Source organism: Periophthalmus magnuspinnatus, chromosome 16 (assembly GCF_009829125.3).
Source record: "Periophthalmus magnuspinnatus isolate fPerMag1 chromosome 16, fPerMag1.2.pri, whole genome shotgun sequence".
NCBI lineage: Eukaryota > Metazoa > Chordata > Actinopteri > Gobiiformes > Gobiidae > Periophthalmus > Periophthalmus magnuspinnatus.
The window spans coordinates 28,811,161-28,835,975 of record NC_047141.1 but is presented as its reverse complement, the minus strand read 5'-3'; the positions used below and the strand labels follow the sequence as shown (position 1 = coordinate 28,835,975).

Genomic DNA, 24,815 nt, shown 5'->3' with positions numbered 1-24,815 from the left:
ATATTGTAAAATCTTAAATTGGAAAAGAAAAAAATGAAATTCTTAAAATGCTATAGGCTACTTGGTCAATATAATCCCACTTCATAGACACAATATAACCTCCCAGTGGGGATATTATCCAGCAGCTCTATTTGATCATAATGACGATCAAGAGACCATGACAATGCGCGCTGCGTGTCTGACGTAGGCTGCGAGCGAGCGGAGAAAAACAGACAGTCCTCCAACAATGTGAAGTAGCGGACGAGAGCGAATAAACCCAACGTAGAAATCTTCCTTTAAGAGAACTGAACGCGCAGGTTGCTTTGGCGAAGAAGACGTCAGCTTTGGTTTGGAGGAGAGCGACAGAAACAGCGCGAGGATGCACAATAGGAGAGCGCGCACGCCGTGTTAAATTGTGGATTAGGGGCTGGGGGGAGGAGGTGGCGGCTTTATTATTAGGAGCATCGCGTATTTGGGAAAGAGGGGGGGAGAGACGGAGGAGACAACGTGAGCCCGGAGACGGCAGCAGCGCGCAGACCGTGGAGGGCGCACCGGAGGAGTCGACTGGGAAACGGCAGCGCGCCAGAATCGCTCGGATGGTGGTGTTGTTATTGTCGGCCCGGACGCGACGACGATGCGGCCACACTGCTGGGTGATGGTAGTGCTGGCGGGGATCATGTCGTACTTGAGCCCGGAGAGAGCGCTGGGAGCCCCGCAGAGGGAAGGTGAGCTTTGGTGGAGGAGGAGAAGAGGAGAAGAAGAGGAGGCTGGGTTGGGTAGGTGGGTTGGTAAAAGGGGGGTCGGGAAGCTGTCACTGATGCTGAGCGAGGAGAAAGGAGAAAACGCGAGGCGAGGCGGTGTTGTCGCGTTTCAAAAAGGCCTGTACATTGAAATGAATACAGTGGGATATGACCGAGACTACTGATTGTTATTGCAGTATCAAAACATGAAGCCTACCATAAATATTCATCCATGCGTCTGCGTAAAGCCACTAGTTATTGGTCAGTGCGTTATAAATTTAGATTATAATACCCTTTGCCTTGGCCTGATCTTTTATATAGCTTATTAGCCTCTGGTGGTACCCTCATTTGTGTGAAATCTGCATATGCATGGCTGTTACAACATTTGGCACGAGCTTGTTTATGTCAACGCGCGCACCAGTCATTGTTTTTATTGGCGCTTTTGGCACTGGAGCTGCCGATGGAAAAGGCCTTTTACAAGGGTCCTATTTATATTCAGTGTCTGTCTGGACATCTGTCTAGAGAAAGATGAAAGAATGGCATTGCAAAGGAATTATGTGCAAGTCTGAGCCACCAGCTTGTTTGTGTTTAGAGGACATTGCATTACACAACATACACGTATCCAGGCTAAATGACTAAAATGACATTCAAAATATCTGTGTTCTTGTTTTGAGAAGTTTTGATTAGTTTAGATTTAGCTAACTGGTTAGTGCAATGTATTTCTGACTAGTTTCATAATGTTTATTCATTTCAATTAAAAATATAGCTCCTGTGTTTGTGGGGAGAAATATCCTGCTTTAGAAATATAACTATAAAGATATTAATGTATTTGCAGACAATTAAGCTTGAGACCAGTTTGAAACACTTAAAACAAGTCCATAAATATAGATTTTCTAACTAAATAGTCATAACTGAATATTTCGATTTTAGTAAATGTAGATCTATTTTTGCATGTTTGTATTTAAAAGGTCCTTATTATGCTATTTTCTTCTATGTTATAATGTTGTTTCCTCATCACAAACATATCTGTGTTTTGTTTCATTCACACATATCCCCTGCATATTTAGTCTCAAACAAAAAACACTGTTCCACATTGTGATGTCATGTGGTAATACAGGAAGTGCTCCACTGTGTTTTTAAACTCCACACACCTTCACTAGAATCATTTGATTTCAGCCCTTGAATTGCCAATCTTTACTGAACTAAAGGTAAAAGAAGCTGTTAACTCGATGACATCACAAGGTGGAACAACGCATTTTGAGCTTTGGAGAGGTAGACAGACTATTAATGTTTTGTTTCATTCGCACGTCACTCAAACATGTGCGAATGAAACAAAACACAACTCCTGGCATGTTTTTGATGAGGTAACAACATTGTACATGGGTTAATGGTCACAAGAATTAATTTTATGTAATATAGGACATTTAAGTATGTAAATGCTTGTTTTTGTTTTATTTGAGCAGGAACATATTTTTATTCAGACTTTAGAATGCTGTATCACACAAAAGTCTTCTCATTTCACATCTGTCCCTCTAAATCACATCGTGCAACTTGTAGCTGTAGTGTGAACACTGTATCTTTTGCAAAGGTTTGCAATATTCATAAAGTTTGTAAATTTTTAAACAGCTTTTAAAATGCATGTATGCTGTGTTTTCAGTGTCGAGATCCGAGTGCAGTTTTAGATCAACCACAGAATGTATTGACACCATAGTAGTGAAGTATGTGATAATAAGGTTTTGTTCTATTGTTTTTCTAGTTTTTGAAAGACAATAGCAATTAGAAACACAGTACTGGCATGGTAATAGGATGGAAATAGCTTGTTTCCATAATATTACCATAAAAAGTTTTTAAACTTTAACCCAGTTTTCATACTGGGTTAAAGGAACACTATGAAACATTTCTGGTGGGGGCGTCCTGGAATGTTCCACAGTATGACATCAAACCTATTGATCTTGTATTTTAATGACCGATGTTTTTTGTTGTTGTTGTTGTTGCTGCTGCTAAAAATACATTGGAAAACACGCATTCTTATTGTGAGCGGGCTTGCCTCTTCACAGATCTGACTTGTAACTTGGCCTGATGGTTGCTTCCATGGAGATAGATAAGGTCACTGGGCCTTCACCAGAAAAGTTACATAGTGAACATTTAAGATCATCATATTATCATCAAATAATAGATTAGAACAGATTATTTCCATGTAATTGTCATACATAGTCCTTATTTCCATACTATTGCTGTCCTGTTAAAGTTCCACTGTGTAACTTTTTTTTGATGAACGTCTGTCAGCTGCTTGAATCCATGGAGATGTTATTGCTTTGTCAGAACAACAGTTTGGCATTAAACTAATCTACATTCATGGAGAAAATTAGTTGATCCCACCAGGCAAAGGTACCGGTCAGCTCTATTGAGAGGCAAGCGCACTCAATGTAAGAATGCATGTTTTTCAAGGCATTTTAATCAATAAGAACACCCATAGTTGAATAAATGCTAGATATGTTTATTGTCAGACTGTGGAATATCCCAGACAAAGTAATATCAGCTCCATGGAGACAAGCGGACAGCGAACCTTCTACTAGCAAAGTTACATAATGCACCTTTAAGTGTTACCGAGCAATGGTACAAAGTTAAACTCCTACCCCCCTTTTCTTCTTCACAGATGGTTCACGTCTCTCACTCCACGTTGAGGTACAAATCCCAAAATGACCCGCCCCCTCCCTCTCTCACCTGAGTAGCTCTTAATTTGTAATGACTCTTAGCCTAATTCTTTTCCGGTTTCCAATCCCTCCCAGTTAGCGCTCCTCTGTTTTACCTCTGAAATGACAACAGCCTTTTCCCCTTTGCTTCTTAACCGTGTCTCCCAAGTGGAATGCCATATCCAAAAACTGTCCCTCTTCCCATTCTCTCTCCTCATTGGAATGGTATTGTACCCACTTTGATCTTACCTTACACAATGTTTTGTATTTTGAAGTAAATTTTGCTCTCTGCTTTTTCTACTACCCAAACTCCCTGATGCAAGCTGTCCATTGGGTTTGTCTACTGTGTACTCCAACCTGCTGCTCCCAACAAGTCTCCAATGGTTTTGCACTGAACAAAATACTTGTGTTAACATTAATTACACTTCTCTGATGAAGTGAAGTATTTGTTTCTTTTTCAGTAGCAGAGGTGGGTAGATTAGCCAAAATTGTACTTGAGTAAGAATGCTGTTTCTTCAGTATAATAATTCACAAATAGAGGTAAAAAGTATAAAATATAAATATAATATAAAAATATAAAAATAAATAAATATAAATACATAAATATGTAAATACATGTTAAAAATGAAATGTATTCAAGTAAGTAAAAGTAATTGTTTGGATGTAACCTGGCCAAACATCCTTGTCAAAGTGTGTTAGATCGCTGTACCAGGGTTGGGCCTGGTTAGTGCTTGGATGGGAGACCGCGGGGAATACCAGGTGCCACAGTGGGGCACCAGTACTAAAAGTGATGTTGTGTCCTTTGGCAAGATGCTTCACCCACATTGCCTAGTATGAATGTGATGTGTGAGTGTTGGTGGTGGTCAGGGGCTGATGGTGCAGACTGGCAGCCTCGCTTCTGTCAATCTACCCCAGGACAGCTGTGACTACAATAGTATCTTACAACCACTGGGTGTGGATTGAATGAATAATGCACGAAATTATAAAGTGACTTTGAGCATCTGGAAAAGCTCTATATAAGATTAATGCATTATTTCAGTATTGATGTAATCAGACAGACATAACAAAAGTTCATTTACTAAATCTCTGATCATTTATAATATATTTAATAATATTTGTAAATATTGTGTAATCCAGTTGTTCCACTTGGGAATAAAAAAGTAATTCAGATTTGAATTCAAACTTCAAATTTTAAAATGACAATAATACATACATATGTAAAGTATGTATGTATCATTGTCAACGTAAAACTTGTTGAAAAGAAGTTCAAGTAATAGAATCTCATTTGTACCCACCTCTGCTCTCTGTCTCTACCCTGTCACCTCTGGCCCATTATAAGTGCATATTGAAACCTAAAGGTGTTATATTTGTGTGTTTGTCGCAGTTGCTCAGTCCAGGGTGGCATCCCTCTCTCCTCCGCCCTACGTCGTCATCCTCATCTCGTGCTCGGGGCTCGTGTCCTTCGTCCTTCTGCTCCTCACCTGCCTCTGCTGTAAACGAGGAGGGGTCGGCTTCAACGTAAGTCACATTTGAGACACACGAGTTCAGTGTTCTCCCTCTGGCATGGTGACATTCATCTGTTCATGATGTTACGGCAAAGTATATAGATATATTGGTTGGCCGATATATCAGGCCGATATTTGGCCTTTTTAGCGTATCAGCTATCAGCCTTAAATCTACGGGCCGATATTTAGTTTTGGGTGACCTGCAGCCTAAAAATACCCATAAAGCTTTATTTTAATACTTTAGTGCAAAGAAATGTGATTGCGCAGCTTTCTTATGGGTTTGTAGTGAAAAATGTGCTGCGGGTGAGAAAATTACATAATTTTGGGGAAAATAATAGAGATCGGTCTGACATTTAGGGCCCAGAAAATATCAACAGAGCTTATTGGCCATTGGTTGCTCTGGATTCTAAACAATCGGTATCGACATCGGCCATGAAAAACCTAGTATCAGTGTCATGACTCATTTGTAGTAACTTATAGTCATATCCTTTGAGGTCATTTGAGGAAAATGCTCAATATTGACCTTCATTCATTCAATCTTTTATTTAACCAGAATAAAAAACTTGATTAAAAATCTTTTACAAGTGTGTCCTGGCCAAGTGGCAGCTGCACAAATCCTCCATATCAAACCATCAGCTTAGCGAAGTGGCTATCGGCTGCTCTCGGTCAAATAAATTATACAACCCCCCCCCCCCCCCCCCCCCCCCCCCCCCCCCCCAAAAAAAACCCTCCTTTTTTCACCATTTTGATGTTGTTTCCTCATTATAAACATACTTGTATTTTGCCTTTTTCACACATTTGAGTAGTACTGCGTGTTTCATCCTCTCCAGAGTTCAAAACACCATGTATATCATTAGTTGATAATCACATTGCTTTGATTTCATTTGACATTCGAGGCAAAGCAATAACATTTCCATGAAGACAGGCAGAAAAGTTACAGAGTGAACCTTTAAGAATAAACATTAGGGTTAGCACTACATTGTTATAAATCATATTACCATCGATAATCAGATTAGAACAGATTATTTCCCTGTAATTGCCATAAATAGTGGCATACTTGTATTTTTGTCTTTCTCACACATGCTTACTTAAATACTGTATGTTTCATCCTCTCCAGAGTTCAAACCACCTTGTGACATCATTAGGTGATAATCACATTTCATTTGGTGAAAGTCTGTTCCAGAAGGATTTCTATATTAAACAGACACAACAGTCAATAACCTAATGAAGCAGACCTGGCCATCCGCCGTGGTTAATTCGAAAGACGGCAAAGTTTAGCCAAGAGAGAGGGAGCCGTTACTTCAGCCTGAGTGCATTCCTGTCTGCTCCTCCAAATCGCTATAGATCAGTGATTCAGAGCACAAGACCCATATATAGCCTGGACTATTTACTATGGTCATAACATTAAATACATTAAATACAGGACTGAATGATTTAGAAAAAATATCTAATTGTGATTTTTCTGACAAGTATTGCATTTGTGATTTATGTTTTATTAATGGGATTCCGTTAAAACTTCACATTTTAAACACATCCAGAAGAATTGACAAAAAGACTGAAATATGAACTGACAAACTAATACAAGAATGACATATCAGAACATGTTTGCACAGATCTAAACTACAATTTATGTTTAAAAATGCACCCTTAGCATGTCACAGTGTCATATAGAAGAATGGGCCATGGCTGTCATTTTAGTTTGCAGACAAGAATTTTAATTTATGGAGCCCAAAATCACAACCGCTGTCGCTTCGCAGAACTTTACAACCAACAGAAAGTTAGAAAATCAAACAATATAAGACAAACAGTGGTTCATGCATGAGTGAAGTATTGCAATAAAATAAAAGAAACTATAACAATGAAAGATAGTTTAAAGGTCCTCTATTATGCAAATTTGTCCCTTGTGAGCCTTAAGCCATGTTATAATGTTGTTACCTCCTCAAAAACACACCTGGAGTTGTGTTTTGTTTCATTTGCACATGTTTGTGCGAATGAAACAAACAGAAAACACTCTGTTCCACCTTGTGATGTCATATAGTGGTAGTTTTCAAGTTAACAGCTAAGTTTGACCTTTTTTCAGTAGAAATTGGAAATTCCAGGGCTGAAATTATCCAAATGATTCTAGTGAAGGCATATGGAGTTTAAAAAACAGTAGAGCACTTCCTATATTGCTACATGATGACATCACAAGGTGGAACAGAGTGTTTTCTGTTTGAGAGAATAGCACAGCCTAAATATGCAGAGTTTGTGTGTTAAACGTGTGTGAATGAAACAAAACACAACTCCAGGTCTGTTTGTGATGAGTAAAATTATAACATTGATCAGAAAACAGAGTAATATGGGCTCTTTAAATTTTAGTTTTAACATCCGCTCACTTTAGGTTCTATTTATAATTTTGGTTAAAAAAAAAAAAAAATGAAAAAAAAAATCTTTCTTTATGGGTTGACCTATTTAATCTGCCCTTTAGTCTTGCTATTGATTTTAAGTAACAACTTTAGCTGGGCATTTATACAAAAATGAATTCATTGATCTTCACATGTATCTCTGTTCAATCCAGTTAAGTTTATATACGCCTAAATAATCTGCAGTGTAAGTATTATGTTTTGTATTTTTGTTGTTCCTACAGGAGTTTGACAATGCAGAGGGCGAGGACTGCTCCGGAGGCTCCAGTCCGATTCAGGAGGACAGTCTCTCCTCCTGCCCCTCTCTCCCTGAAGTCTACACCCTCCCCGTACGGGACCGGCCCACCTGCCAGGGCCCCCACGCTCATGACACCTCAGGTAAATACCATCTGTAGGTTATGGCTCATTAGTTTTAGATGGAAAATGCACTTTAGCATTGAGAACAATTTGAGAGTTTACTACACATTTTATGTAATGTTTTCAGCCAAGTTGACAACATTTGTATGAAAGATTTGTTCATTTTCTGGATTACAAACTTTTACAATAAAACAATAAAAAATCTGGTCTTGTATTTACAATGTTGTTGATATCTAATTCATAGCCAGTCTCTCCTTTTATCACCCACTCAAGGCAATCTTCTTTTTTTTATAGTAATATTTAGTTTACTCAAACTCTAAATATAAACTCCAATCTTAGTGTTTGCTTCTAATATGTCAACAAAATGAACCAAAAATTTGAAACCTGGTCTATTAATTCAGTGGTGGAATGTAACAAAGTACAAGTAGTAAAGTACTGTACTTCAGTAGAATTTTTAGCTATCTGTACTTTACTTTTTACTTTTACTTAACTACATTTGAGAGCATGTATCTGTAAAAACGTAAATTTTCATCATTTGACGGGTTATTTTTACCATGTTTGTGATAACATCTTGACTAAAGTTTTCGGGTTTAAGCTTCGGCTTTGAGCAAACAAAAATAAATGCACAAAATTTGTAAGAAAAATTATGAAATTGATTCCTTACTCTTTACCTCTGTATCTGTACTTAAGCAACAAAATTGAGTACCTCTTCCACCACTGTATTAATTATTCATGTTTTGTTTCTGTAAATTGTGCATTTCTGGGTACTTCATGTATAAAAAAAAGTACTATTTGCATATAAAAAACAGTAAATGGACAATATCTAAAGATGGATAATCTATTGAAAAAGTTTCATGTTAATATAGAAAAAAAACTCCCATTTGCCTGAAGTGTCTGACCTTAAAGCGCTCATGTGAAAGCCTCAAACTGAGAGTAAATCTGTGAACACTGGACTCCTGCTGAATCCTAATGAAGCAGAAACTGTGAACTCTCCATAAGATCTGCCCAGACCCACATGTGCCAATCATATGTTCCCTTGGAGACTGTACAATATAACCGCACACACCATGTTCATATATATCCCATTATAACAGTGTGAAATAAATTAAAGCTATATTACTGTGTGTGGTTCCCTTTAAACCACAGACTGTAAATATAAATTGACACAGCTAACCTGTTAGCCGCTGTGTGCCAAATTGGAATAGGGTCCATCGACTCCAATTCACTTTGTACTGAAAAACTGTCAGCCCTCTCTCTGTAACTGCTGCTGTCAGGCCGATGTTTTGGTCATAAAAGGTTTGCATTACCCTGCTCTACATGATCTTGGTATTTTTTATTTGCTTATTGTGTCCATAAACCAAGGTATGAGTATTAATAACAGATAAATCAGGTGCCTTCTTTTCCTGAGGTTGTTCCTCACTAGCATTAGCAATAGGTTTGACCTTCAACAGCCTCGCTTCGGATTGGCTTTTTAGTTGCTATGATACTCGTGGTCGGATTTCCAAATATGGAACCCTGCTCCAAATTCTCCCCTATAACTGCCAGCCTCCATTAGCTTCATTTGACTGGAGCCGAACGCTATGGGTGACATCATACTCCCTCACTCCACTTCTTTATACAGTCTACGCTTTAAACATGCATTATTTGATTATTTTGTGATAGCACTCTGGAAGGGGAGCAAGAGGACATAGGGTACAAAACTGAACTTGCCGTATTAAACAATTGAATATGCTGTTTTTGCTGAATATAGCATTTTCAAAGCAATAAAAGGTAACATGAGGATCCACATATGTTCTATGTTAGCAGTTAATACCCCATAGAAGTAAAATACCCAGTCTTTAACGTGCTCCTTATTTTTGCAGATCCTAAGTCTCAGTGCTTCAAAAGACACTCCTTAAACTACCTTCAGGAGATCGGAAATGGCTGGTTCGGAAAGGTAAAATGATGTTCTTTATGTGGTTGCTTCTGCACATTTTAAGTAGCCAATCAGGGACGTGCATAGTCCGTCTGTACTGGAAAAAGTAATGGTAAGCACTAAATCTGAAGTGACATGAACTTGATTTTATTTGTAAATCATAGGTGACCAATGAGCTCCTTCGTGCCACATGTGTCTCTGAAAAAACCCCCAAATCTGATTAGATGATCATGTTTGGCCTGATAAAGTGGGAACCAGACTGATATCAATCAATTACAAAATACAAAGAGATATCAGTCTGGATTTGACAGACAAATATTAAAGGGGACATGTTCTGCAAATAGACTATTATGAGCTTCAAACCATAATGTTTTTCTCTCATTTGTACTCAGAGCTGTATTTTGAATGATTCATACATGTTTGAGTAATTTGACATTTGTAATCAGAACTATTTTACCTACCGCCTGTCCCTGCCTACAGCTATTTACCTACATGCAGTTCTTTGAAAAATGTAGATTCCAGGTCATACACCGGATTCAGTAATGTTCCGTTGCCATTTTTCAAAAAACAAATTTATCTTAAATTAAAATCTCCTGTCTGCTGCATTATGCAAAGGCAGGGGCAGTAGCAGAGAGTGATTTCTGCAGTTTTGAACAAGGCGAAATGTTTTTATTATTTTGTTGTATTAGATCAATATTGCAGATGTGAAAAGAATAATATGTCTTCATTAAAGATGTACTAAGTGGCTTTTCTGGTGCGAGGTTTGGCACCTTACATAGTGCACCTTTAACTAAATATTACATGTAGACACAACACATTTTAATATAAAACAGTCGTTGTTTTTTGAGCTACCCACACGGGGCCTTCTAACCCTGCAGCACATGGCCTTTGAGATCACCTCAGGCATACTGCACCTGCATGAGAACAACTACATACACAACAAAGGTCTGTTTTTTACCTGGAGCCATGATAAATACGACTACTACTGATAATAATAATGTGTAATATGTTTGACTTCTCTGCATTGCACCTTTAATTAAATATTCCATGTAGACATAACACATTTTAATATGAAACAGACGTTGATTTGAAAAGGTACAGGTGAAATCCCTCTCTCTTGTTGTGCTGTAGGTGATCCTGGCTGAGGTGCTGTGTGACTGCAGCTCGTCTCAGGCCGTGGTGAAGGAGCTCCGAGTCAGTGCCAGTCCTCTGGAGCAGAGGAAGTTCCTGGCTGAATCTGAGCCGTACAGGTGAGATTACGTTATGTTTTGTTTTGTTTTTTTAATTTATTCTGCCTTTTAATTTTTATAATTTTTATTTTTGCAATTATATTAAAATAAGAACATAAGTGGGAAGCGTTCCGTTACAGTCATTTAAAATAGATATCTACTTTCACTTACAAAATTAAATCTTATATAAAGTCAGATCTTATGGGTTTAACATATTCACTCCATTTCATCCTTGCTTCATAACATATTCTGCGTTTTAGTGTTGGTTTTGAGTTTAATTAATAACTTTAGCTGGTTGATATAGACAAAAATCTATATCTAGCTTTTTTAGTGTGCTTACCCAGACCGGCAATTGTGATATTATTCAGTTTATCCATAATTAAAACATTTGCTTGTTGTTTTCATATAATTTTGTGCTATAAATTGTAAAGTGGATTGGATTGAACTGCTGTGAATCTGTACCACTAAACAAGAAGTTCTCAAACTGATACACTGGCTTCAAATGGTGGTACTTTATTCTATTTAGAGTCAAGGTTATTCACGATTTGTGCTTTGGGAAAGTCCTCGTGTAGATCCTGTTTCATCATGGTGATTTCAGTCCTATTTAAGAACAGTTTTAATTTGAAGTTTTGGTATGTTTTAGATTTGTTTTTGTCCCTTTTTAAAAAGCAGATTTAGCCTGTTTTAGTAAGTTATTTTTATCTGGTTTGCTCAAATGGTACTTGGAGACCCTGGGCTGGTTTGCAAAGTAAAAAATCCTAGTCCTGAATCTCCTAGCTACTTAAAGGATACTTGGAAAACACAGCTCATCTTGACTTGGCATTTAAAGGGTTAAGGTTATATAAGTCTCTCTGTAGCTGTGATGAGTTGTGTGTGTGTGTGTGTGTGTGTGTGGGTGTGTGTGTGTGTGTGTGTGTGTGTGTGTGTGTGTGTGTGTGTGTGTGTGACGCAGAGTGATATTTTGGCTGTCCTCTTCTGGCTTTAACTTTCTCTTGAGGCATTCAAGGACACTTTACCTGGAGTTGCCTCCGGCGACTTGTTTTCTCAGTTTGTCTCTTTGGCTAAAACACAAATTCTCAGGTTTATGAGAAAAGCCTATTTTTCATTTTTCTACAGTTGCTTTGGTTATAGAGATCAAGGTTAAACCTCAAAATGTGTCATCTTTGTTGCATGCTGGTAAAATGTCCATAGAGATGCATTAGCCTTAACAATATCATTCCCTCTTTAGCTTCTGCATACACTATAGTAGCAGCAGACATTTGAGTGTACGATTACTCGAGTGATTATCATCTTTAAGTCTTCAATTCTTTTGTCTCATAATGTTTAATATTGAGGTTAAAGTATACTTTATTGTCCCGGTAGGGAGCATTATCCTCTGTATTTGACCCATCATTGAATACCGCTGGAAAAGCAGTGGGCGACCACACTGCACCCCAGGGGTCCCATCTCCAAATCGTCATCTAGGGTCATGGACAGAATCCCGGACTTGGACTGGTTACTAGGCAGATTCTGAGATAACTATATGTATCTTCTCACTCATATAATGATCAGGCCAGATTGTTTCCAGTCAAAATGTCTCAAGCGTATGCAAATACAACATCTGAAAACAACAAATCCCAAATTATTAATATTATGTAATATTTTCTTTTCAGAAGCTTGAAGCATCCCAACATTCTCCAGTGTCTGGGACAATGCAGCGAAAGTATTCCCTACCTGTTGGTTATGGAGTTTTGTCAGCTGGTAAGTACTTTCTGTCTTCATAATCAATACAATAGATGAGGTTTTACTCAAGAGGTCTGCAGCCAATCCTGTAAGCAAAAGGTTACCTTGAATTTGACCTTGAACCGCAAGATGAGCATTGTGGTATAGGGGGACCCCAAACTTGAAGTGACCAAACAAACCAAAACAAACACTGCTATGCAGATGGGCCTAAATTTGAGCATCAATACAATACATTATTTTTGAAAAACTTACAGAGGAAGCACTTGCATTTGTGGACAGGATAGATGTCTTACTACGTATTTATATGTTTATTCTTCCATAGGGCGACCTGAAGCGGTACCTCCGAGCTCAGAGGAAGTCCGACGGGATGACTCCAGAACTTCCCACACGGGACCTCCTAACGCTGCAGCGCATGGCCTTTGAGATCACTTCAGGCCTACTGCACCTGCATGAGAACAACTACATACACAGGTACGGCAACATACAGAGAAAACAAAACAAAGACCTGATATTTACATGGAACCAAATAAATAAATACTATTACTAATAAATAAAACTAATAAATACTACTACTACTACTACTACTACTACTACTACTACTACTACTAATAATAATAATAATGTGTAATATGTTTGACCTCTCTGCAGCGACCTGGCATTGAGAAACTGCCTGCTGACCTCTGACCTCACTGTGAGAATAGGCGACTACGGTCTTTCTCATAACCATTACAAGGTACAATTACAGTTATATTTCCTCTGTTAAACAATAATGTGTATATGATAATAAGACAAGTGACAGTTAACTACAATGGAGTTCAGGAACCCATGTCTGTGCTAATGCTAGTGGCCTACCAACCACATTAGACACTATGATAAAATCTTTTACTATATAGCCACTGGTTGGGGAAATATAGACTTATTCACATTCAGTTATATTTTTCTTTTCTTTAGGAGGATTATTACTTGACACCAGACAAGCTGTGGATCCCCCTGCGCTGGATCGCCCCAGAGCTGCTGGAAGAATACAGAGGGTCTGTCATTGTCACGGATCAAACCAAGACCAGTAATGTGTGGTGAGTTTATGAAAGAATCATTTATGTGCAAGAAAATAAAATCCCAGATTCAAGTCGCCAAATTGAGTACCCACCTTAGAGATGTAAGGGTAGAGGGTTGGGAGCTCAGTGACCCGGGCAGAGCTCTGAGTAGAGCCACTGTTCCTCTACCTCAAGAGAAATTGGCTCCTATACACCTTCTTGGAGAGAGGAGGCCTCGGGAGAGACTTATGCCACTTGCACGTGCTTGTTGGGCAGCTCAAATGGAAGATTTATTCAAGGGCAAGGCTTGTTCACCCGTGCATTCATGTGCTTTTGATCAGTACTGATTCTGAGAAGTGAGATCACACTTTGTACCTGTTTGGGTCTCAGAAACTATTTTTGATGTTGCCTACAGTAGTTATCCCAAGCCTAATCTTCACTGGATACAAAATATCTTCCATTCTATCTCATTTGCTGCAATCTCTATTTTTTATTTATTTTCAAACGTCCCTGATGGCACAATTAGGACAGTGCTGCATCCAGAATTCCCATTTCTCTGACTTGAGCCAACTAATTTGTTTTGTGTTCATGTGCAACTTCCACTTGGAAAGTTGTATTTAGGGTTTAGGAAAACCACATTAGACCAAGCTGGAGCAGCTATGACTCTCAGCTGGCCTGAAAATGAATAAAACACAGACAGGATGGATGTATTTTCAATTTCCTTATCTTGAATTAAAATGAGAATGTTAGTCCCATAGAAACTTCTGTTATAACCTGACTGTAACTGCATTATCCCCCTGTGTTCCCTCAGGTCTTTGGGTGTGGTGATCTGGGAGTTGTTTGAGTTTGGCTCTCAGCCGCACAGACACCTGAGTGACGAAGAGGTGCTAACGTTTGTGATCAGAGAGAGGCAGATCACACTGGCCCAGCCCCGACTCAAGCTCTCACACGCAGACTACTGGTAAACACATATATCCTATAACCATAATATTCCCCATCAGGCAACAGGCAAAAAGATTTCTAGTTTGGTCACTTACACATATTCATTCTTCTTTCTCCCTTGGCCTGTTGGTGTTCTATTTTTTACCTATTTTGTGTCAGAGTTTTATCAAGATATAACTAAAATTTAAATATTTAATTTAAGTATTTCAAGTGGTTACTGTCAATTTTCATCATTATAATGTAATTCGTAGATGTAGGTCCTATTAATGACATTTTGAGAACTTTTCACAATTCAAAAGATATAAGATTTATTTTAAATTGTCAGTTTCAATGGCAATAGCTATCCATGGGTTTCAGATATTATGGTCAGCAGACTTAGTTATAAGGTTTTTACTTATTTTCATTGCTTATTATTATTATTTTAAGTTGGACAAAAATTTAGGCCAAGATTATGTACACATTTTAAAAGCACTCTATAATTCATAATATACAATTTTACCGCAACTTACCACATAGATGTGCAGTGAAATTCCTAAAAGCCCATTTACTTAAAGATCCTGTATTACAAAAAACTGAACAAAAACATTAGCCATGTTATAATGTTGTTACCTCCTCAAAAACATATCTGGAGTTGTGTTTTGTTTCATTCTCACATGTTTGAGTAACTCTTTATTATTAGTCTGTCTACACCTCCAAAGCTCAAAATGCTCCGTTCCACCTTGTGATGTCATGAAGCGGTAGTTTTCAAGTTAACTGCTATCTTTTACCTTTTGTTCAGTAGAGATTGGCAATTCCAGGGCTGAGTATTTTGCATTTTTAGAGAACTCAGCCTAAATATGCAGGTTTGTGTGTTTGTGAATCAAACAAAGGACAACTCAAGAACATTAACATCAGAAAATCAGATGAGAAAATAGTATAATATGGGCCCTTTAAACAGAACACTTGTTATATTGAGCATTCTGCTACATTTCTGGTGCATTTGCTTATTAAAATAATTCTCTTTCTGTTTTTCAGGTATGAGATCATGCAGTCGTGTTGGCTTCCTTCATCACAGCGGCCCTCTGTGTCAGAGATTTTCCTTCTCCTCTCCTCCCTGTTGGCAGCAGAGGGGGGCACATCCAGGGCGGGCATGGGGGATGAGGATGAGGAGGACGAAGAGTTTGAGGAGGGCAGAAGAACAAGAGGAGAGAGCGACGAGTCATTCGAAAGACGCTGGGATTTGCTTCGCCCACCTGCTTTCCAGATCGCCGCCAATGAGCGACATAGAGAATACAGCAGAGACGACAGGGACAACTCCTACCCCCTACTGGATCCTGTGGGGAACTGCATTACACCCACCTCCACAGAACTAGATGATATCCTGACTGTGACCGAAACCAGCAAAGGTCTGAACTTTGAGTATTTTTGGGAGAAAGCGCACGCAAGAAGAGGCTACAAACCACTTCCTCCTCCTCAACCAATCCCGAACGCAAGCAGTAACCATCGGCAGTCGTTGGACACGCCCACTGTAGTTCCTGTGATAAGCGCTCGCAGTCCCTCCCTCGCCAGCGAATACTACATCAGGCTAGAAGAGCATACGCCGCAAGACAGGTCACCAACTCTTAAGGCAAAGTCTACAACGCGTGCTAATTCTGGTTGCCATGGTGATGTTGAGCTAGTGGAGATTCGCAGCGGGATGCTCGGAAAAGAGCAGGTTCCTTATTGTTCGGAAAAATGCGGTACAGGCATTCAGACGGTAAGAGCGAACGAAATTCAAATCCAAGTGCCAAGAACGGGAGTGGCTGAATTTAGAGACATGACGAGCAGAGTGACAGATTTTTCTATTGTAGATCTCGGTGATGATGAGGAAGACGATAAGAGTAAAAGCAAAAATACAGAAATGAAACCATCCCAAGCTCCGGTACTACCCCCAAAACCTCGTTCTATGTCAATGTCCTCAGGCACCCAGCTCCACTCCCGCCCCCTCCCTGCACCTCCTCCAATGGGATACAGAGGACTTCCCCACTATAACATGAGTGGTAAAATCGAAACGGATCCTCTTCACGTGGTCAGCAGCTGCCCTCCATCTGCTTTCGATCACCTGGGGCTCCATCGCACCAGGCAAGCTTTACCCCCTTCGCCTTCTCTGTCGCCATCCTTGCCCCCATCCAGTCACCCAATTTACCCCATGTGCCCGCCTCCTCTGCCCCCACACTCCAAACCGGGCTACAACAATATAGACTCATATTCCCGTTACAGAGCGCAATCAACAAGAGACCCGCTAACTAGTGATTTGTCAGAACGTGAAGGTAATATGAGGTATAGCGCTAAAGAAGTTACTCACTCACGTACTAAAAACTTTGAGTCTCCAATTCGCCGCGAAAACCCGCTCCGCCCGATTTACCGTAACATACCGCGACCGCAGAACCAAGATCTTGAAAGACAGTCTTCTTCAAGTCCGACTTACTCAGATGAGGACGACTCTCCTTTCGGTTCGCCTGATAAATTCGGTGGCACGACCATCGCCCACTCCAGCTTGTCCGAAGACGCAGATCCCTCGTCGTCTGAGCTGTTTTCTCGCGGTATGAAGCGAACGCAATCCCGTCTTGACACGATCCTGCCTGCGATTTGGAAGGAAGATGCGGAACTCCAAGCCGCAGCGAGGAAATCTCCAATGCACTTATTCCTCACGGAGATATCGACAGTGACAGAAGCGAGCAAATCCAAATCGGAAGTTTCGTCAGATGAGGAGAAGCGTGAAAGTTGGGGTAATTTTGTGTTACCTAATCGGGGGATGAGGCGTTCCCAGTCGCTTTTAACTGAATTGTCTGGGCAAAGTAACAGAACAGAAGAAGAAGCAGTTGTGACAGATCCTTGCCAAGGCGATTTATTCCTTACTGAAGTTGATACAGGAAGCATAGACATTAATGTAGAAGATGAGTCCATTAACAATGATCCGGTGAAATATCTGTACCTAGGTGGTCCCAGGTTGCACCCCTATGTCTACACTTCTGAAGGAACACCTCATAAAGAAGCAGAGGAGGTTTATTCAAAAGGTATTCCACGTTCCAGATCACTCCTATCGGAAATGACAACTGCTAGTGAAAAGCAGGAAGAACCAAAACGAACAGAAATGACAAGAGAGGAGTTTTTAAAAGAAATTCAGTCGGCAGAGACGTTTTTGACGGAAATTATGTCCAGGCAAAATGCAGCTGCGAACAAGAAGGAGATAGAGAATTCACCAACTCCTTTATCGCCAGAGTATGAGACGATATGCATAGACCCAGATGCTGCACAAACAATACGATTTCAGACCAACAAAGGTAAAGATGACACACAAACTGAAGCCATCTATGCCCAAGTGACCAAACGTGCAAAAAAGACAGATGTCAAAATTTCTATAAAACCTGACATCCCTGTTCTCCATATCGCTTCAAATAATTCCCACAAAAATCAGGAAAGTAACGAAGCTTCTCACTGCCAGTCTGCCGATTTTGTCTTTTCAGAAATCATGCCAAAAAACGGTCTCCTGCACAATCAAACAATTCCAAGTTCAGAGAAAGATGAGGAAAGCTCGGAGGCGCCCGCTTTGCCTGCCAGAGGAGGGGACAAGGAAAACAAACTGGCAGAAGAATCAGATACTGTTATAATGCGAATGAATGAACTGCTCCTTACAAGTGACCCTCTTATAGGCAATGGCGAAATAGTTAAAAATGGTACCCCAAGCCCTGAGCACGAGGAAAAACTTGACAACGCAACACAAGATGGTTTCCAAACTGACAATGAGCATTCACCATGCAGAGAAAATCAAAATATTCACTCTTATAATTTGACTTCCGATGCTGGAACGCCGTCCACTCCAGATTGGGATCGCTCCTCCTCTCTCCTAACTCCTTCTGATTCTGTGCTATCGCCACTGACCTCGAGTTCAGGAGGAGGTCTGACGCCAAGTGATTCCTGGTCTGGGGGAGGAGGAAGTGGAGGCGGCGGTGGGGGTGTTTGGCGACCTCTAGGGGCCGAAACACTGCACCGCGACTCAGCCTACTTCTCAGACAGCGATTGGGAAGGAGATGGAACAAAGAGGGGAGGTAGTGATGGTGGGACGATATCCAGGTCTTGCAATGGGAGAGGGGCGGGCGAGCGGGGAGCACTGAGCGGGATAGAAGAACGCAATGAAGAGGAGTTATCTGAAAAAAGCCCTCTAAAGACTGTGCATAAATTGAAAAAGTCAGAACCCAAAGATGGGGTAACTGTTATCGAAAATAGTGAGAAAATTATCCAAGGGCTGTCTCCTACACAAAGAGATGTAACTGATATTTTTCACAACAAAACTGTTCTGAATGAAAATCTGAAAACCAAGGAATGTGTGGAGTTTATCGATAAATTATTTTCTAAACTAGATGATGAGTCGCTAAAAGAGCTACACACCAGCGATGGGTATCCCAAAGATAACCACTGCACAGATGGCTTAATTTGTGAGACAGCAGACAGCAAAAGCCAAGTCTCATCTGAACTCCATTTGGATTTGCAACCAAAGAACAGCATAGAGATGAATAATGTGGTCAATCACGCAATGGAGGCTATTTTAATAGATAACGAGTTTGTATCGCATGGAGTCAACAATATTTCAAATGTAAACGAGCTGAAATGTGCAAAACATGTGCCTGAAGTTAAGCTGAAGATTTGTGACATTCATGAAGATGCCGATGAAAATTTGTTAACGGATGATAATAAAAATTTAGATATCAAACAGAAAGACACAACTCCTAGAAATCAACTGTGCTCCAACAGTAGCGATGGCCTATTAGAAACAGCAGAGCCTGGCAGTAGCAATATGGCCGCTTCATCTCCCTACAGAAGAGCAGAGATGTGGAGAGACGGCTCTGTTGACAATGAGGAGGAAAATCGGAGGTCACTTTGCAGCCAAGAAGAGGAGGACGAAACAGTGACTGGAGTGGTCAAGGGGGAATTCGATTGCCACCGATTTTCAGAGCAAAAAACCCTCGCCCGCCCTGATGAAAATGACCAGTGGGCCTCCCCGGAGAAACGATCCCAAGACGCAGAGCTGAAATCCGAGTTTTTCACGGGATTTAGTAACGCAGAATGGGGAGTGAGGGAAAGGATAGTAATCTGTGAGGAATATTGGGAGGAGAATGACGAACTGGCCGGAAGTGAGCCTCATCCAGCTGTGCTAGAGGAGGGTGAAGACATAAACAACCATGAGTTACAAGAACATAACACAACTGGATTCAAGCCAAAGTGGGAGCAGCAATTTGAACAGGTTTTAGACGTGCAACAAGAAGAAAACATGGAGGATATTTCAGATAGCAGTAACTTCCAAGAAAATGAGGACGAAAGTGTAAATTTTGAAGTTGAAAACATTGAAATCCCAGAGAGAGAATCTATAGGGAGAGGACAGAGAAGCAAAGAGTGCCCAGATACTGAGCCCGAAACTATTGACACAGAAAATCAAAATTTCAATAAGTGGCCTCAGAGTTGCATTGAAAATGAAGAGCAGGTTTTACATAAAATTTGTGACGTAACAAGAATATCAGTCCTTTGTCCAGAGAGAGATGAAAATCTTCAAGAAATTGAAAACATGGAATCATTTGCAGATCCTAAACTTGACATGACCCCGGCGAAACAATGGGACGATGGTGCAACAGTAAATGCACTGGAAGGCTATAGAGACATGTCCTTCGAGTTTCAAGCCAGTGATGTAAGAATGCAGGATGTTTTGGACCAATCACAAGATAATTTTAGCTCGGTCGATTTTCCCAGTCCTCCACAGAGCATTGACCTCGACGTGCAAGATGAGAAAAGTTTGGACGATTCGTTCCCCAGCCCTCCACCATCTGTCACCGAGGAGTTTATTACTAACATGAATCTCGAAGAGCTTGTAGCCAACACAGAGACACACTCATATATTTCTCCAGCTAACAGTGTAGAAGTCCCGGAATCACTTGCTACAACTCATACAAAAGTCATTTCTCCCGTGCATAATAAACTAACCCATGAGACAGCTCTGACATCCAAAAATGACGATTCACAAAGCAACATTGTCCATAAAACATCGAATGAAATTATGCAACAAGATGTGAACACAATCCCCAAATTATTGATTTCTGAGTGGAAAGATTTGGATGAAGAGCCATTGGAGGATTTTGAAAAACTTGAAAAATTGTGTTGTATTTCTGGCGATGAAGAAGAAGACCTTTTCCTGGGAAATCTGGAGCTTTTGGAGTCATTAAAGAAAAGTCCTGATCAGAATGGAAGAAGTGAAGATAACTGTGAACAAGTTTGTGGTGCAGGTTTAGAAGAGGCTACACTGGTGGGACCACAAGAGGAGAGAGAGGAGATGTCCAAAATGGTGTCCGCAGATGTGAAAGACCAGAGCAGTCATTCGAAGACAGTGAATGGGCTTATGATGCAGGTGAGTTCATTTGAGTTCATTCTGGGGCTGGGTACTGTTAAAAGTAATTTTAGGTACTTCTAGCATTAAAAAAATTATATTGTAAAGAAAACTAAACTGTTGCCAAGTTATTATGTCTGTTATTATGCATCGGTATTGAGACAGCCCTATAAAAATTTACAAGGCAGCACTGCTTTCACCTTTGTCCTGGTTTGATCCCGGGTTAAGTTTTTAAGTAGTCCAATAGTCCAGGTTCAGTTACAGGTTTAGTCCTAGTTTAGTCACAGTTTTGATGTGGTGTTAGCAAGTGTGAACACAGCCTAAAACTGCTGCTTTTGCTCAAAGTAATAGCATTTTATTCAGTTGTCAATAAAGTACTCAATTTTGTTACTTAAGTACATATTAAGTACACATGCAGAGGTAAAAAGTTACTGAAGTAAAAGTAAGATTTTAGATTTGGGTCAACAGTAACAATACAAATCAATTTCTTTTTTCTTTTTTTTAATATTTATTTTTGTTCGCTCAAAGCTGAAGCTTGAAGTCGAAAACTCTAGTCAGAAAGTACAAATACCTGCTCTCAAATGTAGTGAAGTAAAAAGTGTCCACTATAAAATCTTCTTTATCTGTAAATTACAGATACCAAAAAACTTCTACTGGAGTACAGAGCTTTTACTTTATTACACTTCTCCATTTTTATCCCATTTAAAGTGGCTTCAAAACCTTCTTTTTCCATGGAGATGGTCCACAAAATTGCACAAAATCTGTCTCCATGGTGAGTATTTTTGGCAATAAAAACAGAAGATGAAAGATAGACAACTTCATACCAATAGTTTTCTCCATCATAGTTTTCTTCATACCAAGTTTTCATGAGACAAGCAGGTGAGGACCCTCCAGCAGAAAACACACATAGTGCACCTTGTTAACTACCATTAGTACTAATCTTTTATGTAGCAACATGATGATTGACAAACATAGGCACTGCTGTTGTATTATGTTATTGTTTGAAGTACCTTTTCTTTCACAGTATCCAGCCCTTGTCCAATCTTACCTGAATACCTCTTGATGTGATTGTAAATTCAATATGTATTATTTTAGGTCTGCGAGGAACGCCTACAGTTTTCGCTTAGTGAGAATGTGAAGACAAACATGCTGTTAGCAGAGACCATAAAGGACACAGGGGATCTGCGGACGTGGGGGGAGCAAATCGCAGAGGTTGCAGAAACTGTAAGCAATGGGGAGGTGGTCAATGAACTAAAAGAAGAAGAGGAGGAGGAAAGGTAGGGGTAATAAAGCAGAAAATTGTCTCATGTTGTAACCTTTTTAATAATTTATTTGTAATGCTCTGATGCAGCCAAGAAAATCAAGAGGTCGTATCCAGCGCTGGACTGAGTGAAAATCAATCAGACGAAAATCAAACTGAGACACTCACTGTGATCGAACAACCTGAAATTTCACCAACTCAACAAACGGCAAACCAGGCTATGAAAGGTATGTTTAACGGAGCTGTGTTTTGTTTCATTCACACATATTTAACAGTATTTAACAGACAAACCCTGCATATTTACTCTGTGTTCTTCTCTCAAACTGAAAACACTCTGTGCTCCACCTTGTGATGTCATGTGGTAATACAGAAAGTGCTCCCCTGCGATTTTAAACTCCATACACCTTCACTGTAATGATTTGGATAATATTGTTGTTTCTAGTGGACAAAATGTGAAGTAATTATTTACATATGTATGTTTATAGTTTAATACTTAATACCTGAAAAATATGTCTTCTTTAAACAAATTATTTATTGTTAGAGTCTATCTATTAGTGTGTCAAAGTGTAAAACAGGTTTTGTTTTTGTGTTGGCAGCAAAGTTAGCACGTTTGTCCCTGGCTCTCCCTCCTCTGGCTGTGACACTGCCTCCGACGGGAAAGGGCTTCAGAGACGGAGCGATCGGAAGTCGCCTCGGGCGGCGGAGAGGCCTCTCTCCAAGCAGCGACCAGGATGAAGACGAGGAAGATGAGCAAGAAGATGAGAGCTCCAGGCGAGTCATTGTTGTCACGGAGACAGACACAGACAAACGCGTGGGGCTGAGGAGTCTGCTGAAGTCCCCTAAAGAGCCCCTGGACCGGCCAAGGGACATAGGGAGAAATGTGTCCTTCTTTGATGATGTCACCATTTACCTGTTTGATCAGGTACACTTTTTTTCTCTCAAAAACCCACATCTAACCCCTAAAACGCCTGACCTTTTTTTCTCATCAAAACAGGAAACTCCAACCAATGAGCTGAGTGTCACCACTCCCACAGGCCCGCCCCCTGTCACTGTCAAAAACTCTAAGCTGGATGTTCGGGGTAAGTCCATATCACGCTGAAGCTTTGAAATAAAAGCCTGGTATTCGACTCTTTTTTCTGTGCAAATGGATGCACCGTAGCTAAAATAAACTGTTATATAATTTTGTAGTGCTTCAAAGGGGCAGATGGAGAAGCAGATATTTTTATCCTTGAGCTTTTCATTGTTGCTCTGTTATTCTGTGATAACATTTTATATTAGTTGTGTGTGTACATTTATGTCAACCTTATTCATTTTATCTCTTCATTCTTTAAAGGGAAAAATGCTAAACGCAAGGACTCCAAAAGGAAAGAGGAGTACTCGGTCAAACCCAGGTCTTCTCTAGGAACAAATACAGTGACGTCGTCTCGTTTCACAGTCAGCCCAGCGGACGACCCTCACTTAGTCTGACGCCACACGCGACGTGACAGCACTTTGAGCTGAACTCAAACTACCAGCCATTTACCAGAGGCTATTTTTATATTGATGAAAAGCACCTGAAGGAAAGACTCCCGTTAGAGCTGGACCCAGTCCAGGTTTTACCAGCGACAGGATTTTGTATGATGGTCTGCAGAGCTCCAGTCTGTGTTTACAGAGGCGAGAGCTCAGAGTCTGGAAGAGCCTGGAGTTTGTAAAATCGGACACAGATTTGACAGCTATGCACCGGGAGTCCTGCTGAACCAGCCAAACTTTTTCAGGCGTCACATCTTATGTTACAGGTGTAATTATATTCCAGGTGTGCGGATCTTTCTTTCATGTGTCCATGCTGACACCTCCCATGTCTTAAAGGTTTTTGAGTGCAGTCATACAGTTCTTGTAGGTAGCAGTCTGAAACAAAAGTCCCTTCACTGTATTTATAAATACTCATTGTACAAATATCATCCTGCAGATGTATCAAACTGTTTTAAAACTGGTTTCTTTATCTATATTGTTAGACTGCACGACAAAACAGTTTCTTTATAAATATGTCTTTACACACTTTACATTATAATTTATTGCATTATTTATTTTATTTATTAAATTAAGCAATATTTATTCTTTTTAGATATTTATTCTCTTTAGTTTTGTTGTTTCAATTCAAGGTACATTGATATTGCTTATTTTGGGACTGGATGCACTGAAGAGATATCTTCACAAAAATTCCGTAACAAATAGAGATATTTTCCAAGACATCATAATTGCAAAAGTATTTTGTATAATTTAACTTATTAATATAATACCAATGTGTATGGAAATATGTTAGGTATTCATTTTCCCATGTCTTTACATTTTAGAACTGTCCAGTCTATGTTTAGCTTGTTTAAGGATTATAAATGTAGCTTAGCATGAAAACGGAATAATTTCATCCGTAAATAATATCATTAGTTTTTGTGTATTAGTTTTTTCTCATGTTTTCATATAACCCAGATAAAACCAGTCCATCTGTCTGTTAAACGTTGGTTTCAAACCTGTATTGTTTAAAATGATTTTAAAGGGAGTGTATAAACAAGGGGAATAAAACTGTAAGAAAGAAAATTATTAACTGCATTTCATTTATACTCATTACAAAACGACGTAATGAATTTTGTGTCAACTACATTTCCCATGGT

General features: G+C 39.7%; 1 protein-coding gene across 1 annotated transcript; it reads left to right on the top strand.

Annotated features, from left to right (window-relative positions):
- Positions 1-556: 556 nt before the first annotated feature.
- Positions 557-24,698, top strand: lmtk3 (lemur tyrosine kinase 3). Its single transcript, XM_033981547.2, has 16 exons — positions 557-704; positions 4,797-4,930; positions 7,544-7,697; positions 9,539-9,612; positions 10,723-10,841; positions 12,473-12,560; positions 12,865-13,013; positions 13,191-13,275; positions 13,494-13,615; positions 14,388-14,537; positions 15,533-20,930; positions 22,005-22,186; positions 22,261-22,397; positions 22,767-23,092; positions 23,165-23,249; positions 23,504-24,698. The coding sequence occupies exons 1-16, from the start codon at positions 614-616 to the stop codon at positions 23,635-23,637; spliced, it is 7,428 nt and encodes a 2,475-aa protein (XP_033837438.1). The 5' UTR covers positions 557-613; the 3' UTR covers positions 23,638-24,698.
- The last annotated feature ends 117 nt before the right edge of the window (positions 24,699-24,815 follow it).